The 13442-nt window shown below is 39.2% G+C and overlaps 2 protein-coding genes across 9 annotated transcripts in view; both read left to right on the top strand.

The window, feature by feature from the left end:
• Positions 1 to 3744: 3744 nt before the first annotated feature.
• On the top strand, positions 3745 to 8289 carry LOC120052517 (calreticulin-like). The gene is made up of 9 exons (XM_038999477.1): positions 3745 to 4035; positions 4368 to 4469; positions 4626 to 4829; positions 5025 to 5119; positions 5356 to 5565; positions 5669 to 5782; positions 5956 to 6099; positions 6254 to 6346; positions 6485 to 8289. Exons 1-9 carry the CDS (start codon positions 3942 to 3944, stop codon positions 6668 to 6670), a joined length of 1242 nt encoding a protein of 413 aa, XP_038855405.1. The 5' UTR covers positions 3745 to 3941; the 3' UTR covers positions 6671 to 8289.
• A 317-nt stretch (positions 8290 to 8606) lies between these two features.
• The window catches only part of LOC120052515 (epidermal growth factor receptor substrate 15-like), a 37379-nt gene continuing 32543 nt past the window's right edge, over positions 8607 to 13442 (top strand). For 4 of the 8 annotated variants that reach the window (XM_038999472.1, XM_038999471.1, XM_038999470.1 and 1 more), the window contains exons 1-5: positions 8607 to 8688; positions 11166 to 11207; positions 11727 to 11816; positions 11929 to 11976; positions 12309 to 12404. In XM_038999472.1, coding sequence (XP_038855400.1) covers positions 8662 to 8688; positions 11166 to 11207; positions 11727 to 11816; positions 11929 to 11976; positions 12309 to 12404 — 303 coding nt within the window. In that variant the 5' untranslated portion in view covers positions 8607 to 8661. The remainder of the gene's footprint in view (positions 8689 to 11165; positions 11208 to 11726; positions 11817 to 11928; positions 11977 to 12308; positions 12405 to 13442) is intronic. The other 4 variants (XM_038999474.1, XM_038999473.1, XM_038999475.1 and 1 more) reach the window with 4 other exon arrangements.

The following is a 13442-nucleotide window of genomic DNA, read 5'->3' as shown; positions in this document are numbered from 1 at the left end:
CCTCGGAGCTCTATGGACAATTCCTTCGACCTCATGGCCTGGTTTTTGCTTTGACATGCACTGTCAACTGTGGGACCTGATATAGAAAGGTGTGTGCCTGTCCAAATCATGTCCAATCAATTGAAATTACCACAGGTGGACTCCAAGTTGTAGAAACAGCTCAAGGATGAACAATGGAAACAGGATGCACCTGAGCTCAATTTTGAGTCTCATAGCAAAGGTTCTGAGTACTTATGTAAATCCATTTCTTTTTAAATTACATTTTATGTCTATATATACATTTGCAAACATTTCTAAAAACTGTTTGCCCTTTGTTATTATGGGGTATTGTGTGTAGATTGATGAGGAAGAAAAATAATTGTTTAAATTTTAGAATAAGGCTGTAACGTAACAAAATGTGGAAAAAGGGAAGGGGTCTGAATACTTTCCGAATGCACTGTATGTTTAGTTGGCACTGAGGATATATTACAACTATCTGCTTAAGCAGTGGCTGGCACTTCCAATGCAAAGGAGGAAATACTGTATATTACAGTAAACTAGATCAAATATAATTTCATAATTTTTTTGGGGGCATTTTTAATATTATTATTCTGGAATTGTTTATAGATTACTTGTTTTACAGGTGGACTAAATATTTCCAGGTTTTATTTTATTAATTTTAATTTTATTTAACCAGGTAGGCCAGTTGAGAACATGTTCTCATTTACAACTGCGACCTGGCCAAGATAAAGCATAGCAGTGCGACCAAAAACAACACGGAGTTACACATAAACAAATGTACAGTCAATAACACAAAGGGAAAGAAAAATAGATTTATGTACAGTGTGTGCAAATGTAGAAAATATATACGAAGAAAGAAACGATAGATACAAGGGACGGGACAATCAAAACATCCCACTGCTACTCCATTACAAACAGTATGACATCTTTTTAAATCATTTGGAACCTACTGAATAACTACAATTCAGGTTAGAAGAAAGTAGTATAAGTGTGCAATAATACAGGCAGGCACTTATGTTGTTGAAATGTTTATTGAACTAAATGGTCTTGGAGTTTGGAGTATTCCCCCCAAAAAATCCCCTACAGTTGTTTTTATCTTGAATTATTGAATGTTGCATTTACTTAAGTTTAGTATTCCAACAATGCTTTAATATGTTTTTTTGTCCAATGGAATGTGTTATAAAAATAGCCCATAGTGAAGATTGAAATTAGCAAGTATGTATACTGAATATAAATGTAACATGGAACAATTTTAACAATTTTACTGAGTAGCAGTTCATTTTAGGAAATCAGTCAATTGAAATTAGTTCATTAGGCCCTAATCTATGAATTTCACATGACTGGGCAGGGGAGCAGCCATAGGCCCACCCACTTGGAAGCCAGGCCCACTCACTGGGGAGCCAGGCCTAGCCAATAATAATTTGTTTTTCCCTGCAAAAGGGCTTTATTACAGGCATAAATAATCCTCAATTTCATCAGCTGTCCTGGTGGCTGGTCTCAGATGAACCCGCAGGTGAAGAAGCCAGGTGTGGAGGTCCTGGGCTGCCGTGTTTACACTTGATCTGTGGTTGTAAGGCCAGTTAGACGTAATACCAAATACTATTATGGTAGAGAAATGAACATTCAATTCTCTGGCAACAGCTCTGGTTGACATTCCTGCAGTAATCATGCCAATTGCACGCTCCCTTAAAACTTGACACATCTGGCATTGTATTGTGTGACAAAACTGCACATTTTAGAGTGGCCTTTTAATGTCCCAGCACAAGGTTTAATCAGCTTCTTGATATGCCACACCTGTCAGGTGGATGGATTGTCTTGGCAAAGGAGAAATGCTCACTAACAGGGATGTAAACAAATTTGACAGAAATAAGTATTTTGGGCATATGGAACATTTCGAGGATCTTTTATTTCAGGTCATGAAACATGGGACCAACACTTTAAATGTTGCGTTTATATTTTCGTTCAGTATACATATCAGCAAGTCTTTATAAATGTTTGATTGTCTGTACTTTGCTGTGTTATGACATCTGCCTGTTTTCCATCAATGTAAAAATGTATTATTAGCATATTCACTGCACAGCTGTTGTTTCATAAGGAACTGTGAGGCTGCATTCTGAATATATTCTGCCTATGATATGCTTATAATATTTTGCCCGTCTCCATACTTTTTTGCTGTTTAATGACCCCTGTCCATGTCATTGTGTGTAATAACAAAGGTATTATGGTCAGTGTCCTAGTGTCACTCAGACCAGGCAATCAGGGAAGTGGCTGCTGAAGAAAGGGATGTGTGCTATCCCAGAGGAATGGAATTGAAGTTATTTTAGACAAATAAAACATCCTTGTTAAATGTGAGTCTATTTACTGTTCAATGTAAAACCTGCATAATCAGTTGATTATTTCAGCTCAGTTGGTTACCTAATATATGGACCACTATTACGGAACAAAAATATTAACGCATCATGGAACAATTTCAATGATTTTGCTGAGTTAAAGTTCATATAAGTAAATCAGTCAATTGAAATATATTCATTAAGCCCTAATCTATGGATTTCACATGAATGGGCAGGGGCGCAGCCATTGGTGGACCAGGGAGGGCATAGGCACACCCACTCAGAATGTGTTTTTCCCCACAGAATTGCTTTATTAAAAACAGAAATAGTCTTCAGTTTCATCAGTTGTCCAGGTGGCTAGTCTCTCATTATCCTGCAGGTGAAGAAGTATAATGTGGTGGTCCTGGCCTGGTGTGGTTACACGTGGTCTGCGGTGGTGAAGCCAGTTGGACATACTGCCAAATTCTCAAAAATGATGTTGGAGGTGGCTTATGGTAAGAAAATGAACATTCAATTCTCTGGCAACAGTTCTGGTGGACATTCCTGCAGGCAGCATGCCAATTGCGCACTCCCTCAAAATGTAGACATCTGTGGCATTGTGTTGTGTAACAAAACCACGTTTAAGAGTGGCTTTTTATTGCACCCAGCTCAAGGTGCACCTGTGTAATGATCGTGCTGTTTAATCAACTTCTTGATATGCCATACTTGTCAGTTGGATGGATTATCTTGGCAAAGGAGAAACACTCACTTTTTATTTAATCTTTATTTAACTAGGCAAGTCAATTAACAAATTCTTATTTACAATGACGGCCTACCCCTGCCTACCCTGGAAGGCGCTGGGCCAATTGTGCACCGCCCTATGGGACACCCATTCACGGTCAGTTGTGATACAGCCCTGAATCGAACCAGGGTCTGTAGTGACACCTCTAGCACTGAGATGCACTGCCTTCGACGTTGTGCCAATTGGGAGCCCATTTTCTGACATCACTAACAGGAATATAAACCACATTTGAGAGAAATAAGCTTTTTCTGTGTATGGAACATTTCTGGAATATTTTATTTCAGCTCATGAAACATGGGACCAACACTTTGCATGTTGCGTTTATATTTTTCTTCGTATGGAATGCCATTAGGTGCACTTGATTTATCTCATCTGGTGCGCCGGGTAAGTGGAGTAAAAAAAAAAGTAAACTCATTCTACTGCATTAGTGCAACCTCCGCTCGCCGCTCGGGGCGCGTGCGAGCAATATCATGTGTGCGTAATCTTTCGACGACTGTGGGGCGTGAGTCAAAGAAACGCGTGGTCAGCTGGCATTGGCTGAAAACGATATGTCCTATGCTTTTTTCAATTAATTCGATTGGTTAGAAGTTGTTACGCTTTCTCTCGAGCTGCCTGCTTTCCAATGAAAACCAGACATCTGTTCTGAACGGAGAGAAGCGCTTCAGCTGCATATAGCGGCATTTCAAGCTTCTCAGTTCAGCTTTTTAACAATAACGTGTAACTAGCCATAGCTATTTGTACTGCTACATGCAGTGTATATGTAATTAATTGTATTTATATATAGCTAATTGTATTTACAATTTTAGAGGGTGTCTATTTAGCAAGCTGAAATGACAACCATGTTGATGCTTTTGATGGCCGTATTGGTCGCATCAATTTTTGGCGAGTCCTCCGTTTATTTCCGAGAAGAATTTGAAGATGGGGGTAAGTTATGCATAAATACTAAACATATTCATTTTCAGTTTTTGGGCATTTTAAATGTGATAAGAAAACATTTTATGTGTTGGATGAGTGTCGCAGACACAACTTCATAGCCTGCTCACTTTATGCTAAATCAACTTGACATGCTCAATGTCATTCACGTTTAGATGACATGTTCTGATTTAGTGATTACTCATCCAAAATACCGTCAATGGATTCCACGTACTGCCCCCTATAATTTCCCCAGAACAACTACTTAGCTGCTTAGCCCTTGCCAAGTGACTGCACTCAGTGCTCAGGTGATTTACTCCTGATTTTGTATGACCATTTTGCAGATGCATGGAAAAGCCGATGGGTGGAATCCAAACACAAGTCAGATTATGGGAAGTTTGTTCATACTGCTGGGAAATTCTATGGTGATGTAGAGAGAAACAAAGGTGAGATCAAAGGTGCCTCAGTCTTACATCCATTTTAGGATCCAGCAAAAAGATCTAGTGCATCTAGCTGTTTCTCAATAGGTCATTTGAGCTGAGTTGCTCTTGGGTTGACTTGCGCTTTTGTTTAGTATTTATTTTACGTTTAAAACAATTCAGGTCTTCAAACCAGCCAGGATGCTCGCTTTTACTCTGCATCCTCCCGTTTTGAGTCCGTCAGCAACAAAGACCAGGCACTGGTAATCCAGTTCACTGTGAAACATGAACAGAACATTGACTGTGGTGGAGGCTACATCAAGCTGTTCCCAGCTGATCTCAACCAGGAGGAAATGCATGGAGATTCCACATACAACATCATGTTTGGTGAGTCTACATTATGCGATTTGTAAGCGGAAACATTGGAGATTAGCCTACATATATGTAATGGTGGAATGGACCATTTGTCACATTCTATATTGAGAGTCCCCTAGGTATTATTGTCATCAGTTGCCTGTACTTTATACCACATGCTATTGGCTGTGTGAAGCTAAGTTCCTGCGGTTGTTTTGTCTGTCTTAGGTCCTGACATCTGTGGTCCAGGTACTAAGAAAGTTCATGTGATCTTCAACTACAAAGGCAAGAATCACTTAATCAACAAAGACATAAGATGCAAGGTGAGAGAAGCACTGTTGTAGTTATTTTCTATTCAATGCTAGCAGTTGTATTCATCTTCTATCAGCTTCACCATCTGTTATCTGAAGTAACACTTCTGCTGTTCCACCTTTTTTCTCAGTAAGAAGTTAATCGTGTTGGAATTATATTTATTATTTTGTTGCAGTTTCTGAATGCGTTTAGTAGTTTTGTGGCTAAAACTGCCACCTTTATTAAGTTATGCTTGTGTTTTCCCTAGGATGATGAATATACCCACCTGTACACACTGATAGTCAATCCGGATAACACCTACGAGGTGAAAATCGACAACAAGAAAGTTGAGTCTGGAAGCCTAGAGGAGGACTGGGACTTCCTTCCCTCCAAGAAGATAAAGGACCCTGATGCTGAGAAGCCAGACGACTGGGATGAGAAGGAGAACATTGATGATCCTGAAGACAAGAAACCGGAGGTGCGTTTTAGAAGATAAACTAAAGAATGCATCAGAACACAATCTAGGTTTCTGTAGAAAATGCAGATGCAAAGGACATCATTAAGCCACTGTTTTCTTTTAGGACTGGGATGTTGCTGAGAACATCCCTGACCCTGATGCCAAGAAGCCTGATGACTGGGATGATGAGATGGATGGTGAGTGGGAGCCTCCCATGGTCACGAACCCGGACTATAAGGTAAGCCTCCATGGTCGTGTGAACTGATGGCCACAAGAATCAGGTGTGCTTGTACTACACTAGGTGAGATGTCCTCTTGCCATTTTGACTAAGCTGTTTCTAGCTACTTGCTTTGAATTTTTAAAAACATTTTCCATAGGGAACTAACCACTTTCTGACATTGTTTTTCGCAGGGGGAGTGGAAACCCAAACAGATTGACAATCCTGCCTACAAGGGGAAATGGGTGCACCCTGAAATTGACAACCCAGAATACACTGCTGACCCTGAAATCTACCAATATGCCAGCATGGGGGTGATTGGATTGGATTTGTGGCAGGTAAAGTGACTGACTCTGATCCTTGATTAATATGTGATGCTGTATGATTAACTTTGACTAATCTTTTGAGACTTTTTTTTTGTTGAGAATGTGAAATGTATATTTCTTTCCGTTCTTTGAGTCTTAACTAATTACCTTTTTCATTATTTTACAGGTGAAGTCGGGCACTATTTTTGACAATTTCCTCATCACCAATGACCCAAAACTTGCAGAAGAAGTTGGGAACGAGACATGGGGTGCAACAAAGGTTAGTCGATGGTGTCTTGTTATTTACCACAATTTCCTGTTATTAGATTGAGTTGTCATAATGTAGCTTTTCTTAAAGGTGATATGTGCAGTATCTCCTATCCTGTCAATAACTGGGCTTTTTTTTCTGTTTACACAGGACCCTGAAAAGAAGATGAAGGACAGTATGGAAGAAGAGGAGAGAAAGAAACGTGAGGCAGAAGAGGTGAATAAAAAGGAGGAAGATGAAGATAAAGACGAGAGGGAGGAGGATGAGGAAGAAGACTACGATGAGGAGGAAGAAGAGGAGGCAGAAACAGACTCTAAACTCAAGGATGAGTTATAAACTCAAACAGGAACTTCTGGAAAGGAACCCTGTCTACTATGAGCTATTGGCGCAAGGCTGGAGATTGGACTTTATTGGACGTTCTGTTCGTCATTGAAGCTGCCCATTTTATGTTTTGGTGGGAAGCTATTGTTTAAATTATATGACAAGGGAATGGGTACAAACTGAGTAAGGACAGCTTTGTCAAGGTTGGAGATGTTAGAAAGATTTTATCTTTAGATCTTTAGATTTGATGAGATGAGCATTTTCTGGCAGTGTTGTTATGCCAGCAATTGTTTTTGAGAAGTTAAATGTCTCCTCTCTGTAAACAAAGCTCTACTGCTAACTCTAAATTGTTTTCTTACTTAAGGATATTGACCATCTACAATTTCCTGACTAATCTTTACCGCAAAGTGTTTTGTTGGTCTTAATAATCGGACACATTTTTGTGCCTGTACCCTAAAGGTGTGTGTGGCATTAAGATGGCACCTCTCTTGTGTATTGGATATGGATTGAGTCTAATGCTTTTCTTTTTCTGCATATGATTTTCAACATAGTGCTGAGTGATTTACCAGAAATTTAGATTTTTTTTTTTTTTGGTTTTCAAACAACTAAGGGACTGACATAAAAAACTAATTGAATTCAAATAATTTAATTTTTCATAATGGGCACATTGGAGAAACTTCAAAGATAAATATGATCCTGCCTGCACTGTGCGATTTAGTAGGGAGTTGTAGTTCCCAACATTCTGCTACTTCGTTAAAAAAAATAAAAAAAAATTAAACTACAGTGCGCATCTACTTATCGGGTCTGTTTCTTTTACGCCTGCTACGGAAGAGGCAGAAGAATGCGAGACCGTGAGGGGATATAGAGAGCAGCTGTTGCTTTGCGAGGTGTCTCTACCTGACAATACATGATCTAAGTGAACGTCATAAAAGTATGTCTTTACTTTGAACTACATTTTTTTTTAAATTTTGTTTAGATGGCATATGCAGCAGCTATGTAGACATGAGAGAAATTCGTCAAATAAAACATATGTACACAACTGAAATATTGTAACGTGAAATTAAGTAACGAGCAGTCACTACCATTATTATACTTGTATTAATTGTTTCATTCTGTTACAGCATTCAACACAAATAATCGAAATAGAAAACCATGGTTATTGTTTAATAATCAAACCGAAACCTGAACCGACCTCAAAGCACTAATCGTTCAGCACTATTTCAGCACAAAGGTGTGCTTGATTTAGGGTAACTGTACTAATTTTTCACGAATGGAACTGCTCAAGCACACTCAGGCTACCGTAAATCGAATTTTATGACAAATAACAAAAATTATCAGAATGCATGCATAAAGCCGTTCAGATATTCTAGAACACTAAGCAGGAGGGAGTGATGCCAGTCCATTGATATGTTTATTTTGGGGGCAATGTCAATTTATGTTGTGTTTTTACCCCTTTAGTTTTTAATGTCAACGTTTCTGCACTGCTGTACCCTCGAGACTTGTCCCAAGCTGATTGGATCTTGACCCTTTTGTAAAACATATTTTGTACTGGGGAGGATATGGATGGATGATCATTTGATTGTGCAAGAAATAAATTCTGATACACAGATTACTGTCCAATAATAAAACATAAAGGAAGTGAGTGTGACTCAATTATTGTTGCTTGCTCACAGTCCTCATTATTTATTGTATACTGCTCCCCAATTGATTGTGAGTGTCGCGTAATTTGAGGCGGGTAAATTGATATTGTAGAATAGATCTGGCGAATTTCATTTTACCGGTGGATAGTTTTGCAGCGTTGTAGGCAGCCATTCTTTGACCGGCATTAATCCGTTCATCTCATTCACATCAGCGGGCGCACTGCCTCAGTCCATCTGACGTAGCTGAGTGAACAACCCATTCCAGTACATTAACTCCAGCTCCAGGTTTTAAAGCCACCTCGAATCTATCGCAACCATACAGTGATCGCACCGCAGAATGAAGTAGTTAGTGGGAATAGAAACACTATGGCAGACAGTCTCTCTCTGACTCAGGTAACCATGTATTTTAACTCAAAACAAACGGTGATTAGTGTGTAGTTAACCTTGTTGTGCCGATTCATTTGAGGACTGTTGGTGGATTTGGACATATTAAAACGGGTGTGCCCCGCGGTCTCTTTAATTCTTTGGAAGTTTTCCCCAAGCTAGCTAGTTATGCCTGGGAAAAGTTTTGCCTCTCTTGGGGACTGCTAAGTAAGGGCGTAGTTAGCTAGCTAGGCTAACAGTAGCTACTTGTGTAGTGTCAATTTTGGAATGGTTGGATAAGTAGTTAGGTATAACTTTTGTGTACAGTAAAGTAGTTATTTTCTTTTGATTATATTAACTTAATTACTTTACTGCATCTTGAAGTAAAGGTAATGTTACTGTCCATAAGAAGAAAAACAAAGTGCATTTGCTGTTCCCGATGTGTCTTGTTCGACTGTCAAAATTGCTTTGCAATAGCAACGTTAGCTAGCGTAGCTAATTATACCAGTTTGCCCTCACAGTAGTATGCTGTATGAATCAGTCAGCTAGTTTAACAAAGCTAGCTAGTCTGTTAGCAACATAACGTTAGTAGGCTAGCTAGCTGCAACCCACTTTAACTACTCGCTGGATTAGTTAACGTTATTGTATTAGGTAGGGTATAACGTCTGCGTTATGTAGTTAACTAACTATCCAGTTGTAATAGTTTGCATTGCCAGTGAAAAATGTTCAATTAACTTTGTTAGCTTGCTGTCATCACAGCTAGCTACTGAGATGAGGAACTAGCCGTCCGAAATGCCTCAGCATATAGGATAGATTGTATGGCTTATACATTTTGAGTGTGGAAATTATTTGCCAGTGCTGTATTGCAATTGACTAAACTAACTTAGTAAGTTTGGCTAACATTCTGACTATGGTCAAGGACTGTCATCTGATATTGTTATTCTCAGCTAGCTACATATTTTTACTGAATCATGCTTGCTTTAGCTATACATGTTACTAACTAACGTTAGCTATCTAATTATGCAATGATTAATGTCTTATAGATTTTACAATTTCTCACTATTTGCAGTGGCATGTTCTTTACCTAGGCTAAGCTATAGCTGTCCAAAATATACAAGACTACACTACATGTGGAGTTTAGTCAGCTAGCCAAAAGACTGGGGCTTTTAGCTACAGTTTGTGCCATTTCTTGGCAGCTAGTTTTTTTTTACGCCTGCTATGTTTGGTTACTTGACAGCAAGGCTGTGCATTGGAAGATAAAGGATTGGACAATAAAGTACTTTAGACACACCAGCACAGTATAGTATCTGTTGCAGTTTTGTTAAGGGAATGATTGGGAGTGTACACTGCTGTGCAATTAGTCACACAAAGACTGTGTTTAGGCTGCCAACAGTTCCAGGCACAATTGTTTGCAAAAGAAAATGGGGAGGGTGCGGGAAAATAAATAGTGAATAATGATCAGATTATGAATTGACTATTAAAGTAACAGGAAATTAAAACAGCTTTTCAATGAGCTAGCTCCTATATGTTTTATAAAGCATTTCTGAATCAGCATATGCTATTGTAAATTTGCATTTTGTTCAAATTTTACATTAGCATTTTGTAAAAATACAAAGGAGAAGGTCAAGTCCAATATTTAGCCTATTCACAGAGAAAGCTCTTACTGGTAGAACACAACTATTGTGGATGCACCACCAGGAGCCACAGGAAGTGAATGTCAGGAAGTCCAGCTCATGTTTCTTTTTCCAGAAACCAGCAGAATATACCCCCCACCCATCCCTTTATTACATTATTTGAGACATTTGTACTTGAACAGAAAATATGCTATAGTGCCTGTCTCTTTCATATTATCATAGGCAGATAACTATCTCTTCCTGATCTGATTGTATATGTAGACTAGGCTTAGGCTATTTGTTTTATTCATTGTGTAAAATATGTGCTAGTGTAGGCTACTTCATTTAGCCTGTTGGTTGGACTAAGCTTTCTACCTTTCAAACAACTTGGTTTCCTGAGGCACGCACACACAGTACTGAAATACACATTGCCAGCCTGTGGATGTATTATCCTAAATGGCATTCAAACACTGTCTTGGTATTTCATGGAAGAGTAACTGGAAAATACGCACTGATTAATAACTATTAAGATGAACATGATGCAAAATGCTCAGAGTAAATATATTGATTTCCTGAAAAGTAAATAGGCCTATTCCCATCTGTAATGTATTAGCCTTGATTTTTGGCAGCTGCAATGGACTACAGCCTTGGCCAGAAGTCAAACAAATTTTAGCAAGTTGGTCTACTGTGAGTGTACTGTGTTCTAGACAGGGGTCTGGTTATTGAACTAGCTGATGCTTGCACAGACTGAGATGTAGGCTTAAGCCTAGCTTTATTTCAAATTTTTCTATTCATAAGTCTTATCCTATGCTTTCTAGCTTTTGCAGTTTGGTTGAGGTTGTCCGTTTTTTTTATGATCAGAAAATGAATGTAGTGTTTTATGTCTCTCCACAGCTCTCAAGTGCAAATCCTGTCTATGAAAAATATTATCAACAGGTAAGGCGTCATTTCAAGGGGTCTTTTTATGATTTGTTATTGAGAAAATCTTATGGGTGGATTCCATGATTGTCTTAAACCTAGTACCTAGGTTTATAAGCTGAGTAAAAGAGAAGCTATCCTTTCGATGGTCTGTCAGGGCTGTTCAGATTAGGGCTCCAGATAGAATTGGAAATGCTGTGCCGCATTAGTTAGCAACTGCAGAGCTGCACTGAACATGTCTCCAGGCTTTTCTCCACTCTGTGATCTGCTCTGTGCAAGAGGAAGCTTCTTTATGATTTTATTATAACTCTTTGCTAACCCTGTCAGTGCAGGCTCAAAGAGGGATATGTAAAATGGTTAGACACTGCAATGGGAAAATGTGATGGATTAAGGCCTCCCATGATCTCAAAATATTAGCCTATACTCAAGCGTTTCTGTTTGTTCAATGGAATGGAATCTTAAAGTTGGCTGGAGATCTGGTGCTTTTACTGGCTAGTTCTTCTTTCTAGTGTTGACTAGTTTTGCCCGGTGGTGTAGGTTGACCCATCTGGTAGTGGACAGGTGGCAGCTGCTGATGCAGCCTTGTTCCTGAAGAGATCAGGCCTAGCAGACCTTGTCCTGGGCAAGGTAAGATAAGAGGAGACACAGCTCATGGCCAGACACCAAGCTATGGAACTTAACCAGTATGCTAGTTTGTGGGAATCTCTGTGTGACTGATGTATTTAAAATGTTTTCTTAGATCTGGGATTTGGCAGATTCAGAATGCAAGGGGTGCCTTAACAAACAGGTAGGCCAACTTTTAGGTAGTAGATTTCCAATGTCTTGTTAGAAGTATTAAAATATTCTTTGACTGTAGTAAGGTTCATGACAATACACTTCTGGCGGGTGGGAGCGTTGAGCCAGTAACCGAAAGGTTGCTGGATCGAATCCCCGAGCTCACAAGGTAAAAACCCCACTGTTCCTTGGGAGCCAACAATGTCGATTAAGGCAGCCCCCCCCCCCCCCCCTCTCTGATTCAGAGGGGTTGGGTTAATGCGGAAGACACATTTCAGTTGAATGCATTCAGTTGTCCAACTGACTAGGTATCCCCCTTTCCCTTCTTGTCTCTGCTCCCATCAGCAATTCTTCATTGCTCTCCGGTTGGTGGCCTGTGCCCAAAATGGACTGGAGGTGGCACTCAAGAGTCTAAATTTGGCAGTTTCTCTCCCAAAGTTTGTGAGTACAATCATCGCTGACGCTATACGAAAACCTGTCAACTTTAGCATGCTGACAACTTTCTACCGCATTTTCTTTATATCTGAAAGGTATTGCCGGTAACAAAGCCTGTACTTTAATTTCCACCAACTGAGATAGTCATGATTGCGGTATTATGTTTCAAAGTCTTGCCAATGCCTCGGTATAAAACATTGCCTTTCATCTTACCGACTTTTGCACTCATTAAATCTTGAACATTCTATTATTGTCCGACATCAAACTTGTCCTCGTTAATCACAAAGCTTCACAGAAATGCTTTTAATGCATTTATTCTCTCAATTTAAGTGTTTGTGTGTGTGTGTATATATACAGTACCAGTAAAAAAGTTGGACACCTACTCATTCAAGGGTTTGTCTTTAGTTTTACTAGTTTCTACATTGTAGAATAATAGTGAAGATATCAAAACTATGAAATAACACATTTGGAATCATGTAGTAACCAAAAAAGTGTTAAACAAATCAAAATATATTTTCAAATGGCCACCCTTTGCTGTGATGACAGCTTTTCACACTCTTGGCATTCTCTCAACCAGCTTCATGAGGTAGTCACCTGGAATGCATTTCATTTCAATTCATTTTTATTTCACCTTTATTTAACCAGGTAGGCTAGTTGAGAGCAAGTTCTCATTTGCAACTGCGACCTGGCCAAGATGAAGCAAAGCAGTTCGACGCATACAACAACACAGAGTTACACATTTAATAAACAAACATGCAATCAATAATACAGTAGAAAAATCTATATACAGCATGTGCAAATGAGGTAAGGCAATAAATAGGCCATGGTGGCGAAGTAATTACTATATAGCAATTAAACACTGGAATGGTAGAATGTGCAGAAGATGAATGTTCAAGTAGAGCTACTGGGGTGCAAAGGAGCAAGATAAATAAATACAGCATGGGAATGAGGTAGATTGGATGGGCTATTTACAGATGAGCTATGTACAGGTGCAGTGATCTGTGAGCTCCTCTGACAGCTGGTGCTTATAGCTAGTGAGGGAGG

The sequence above is a fragment of the Salvelinus namaycush genome, chromosome 8 (genome assembly GCF_016432855.1).
Source record: "Salvelinus namaycush isolate Seneca chromosome 8, SaNama_1.0, whole genome shotgun sequence".
Taxonomy (NCBI): Eukaryota; Metazoa; Chordata; class Actinopteri; order Salmoniformes; family Salmonidae; genus Salvelinus; species Salvelinus namaycush.
The sequence above is the reverse complement of the archived record's forward strand: the minus strand, read 5'-3'. Positions and strand labels throughout refer to the sequence as shown.

Excerpts from the sequence above, each read along its gene's own strand:
- LOC120052517 (XM_038999477.1), top strand. The coding sequence starts at position 3,942 with ATGACAACCATGTTGATGCTTTTGATGGCCGTATTGGTCGCATCAATT. Across the intron at positions 4,036-4,367 it reads AGAAGAATTTGAAGATGGGG|ATGCATGGAAAAGCCGATGG; the intron begins GTAAGTTATGCA and ends ACCATTTTGCAG. Across the intron at positions 4,830-5,024 it reads CACATACAACATCATGTTTG|GTCCTGACATCTGTGGTCCA; the intron begins GTGAGTCTACAT and ends TGTCTGTCTTAG.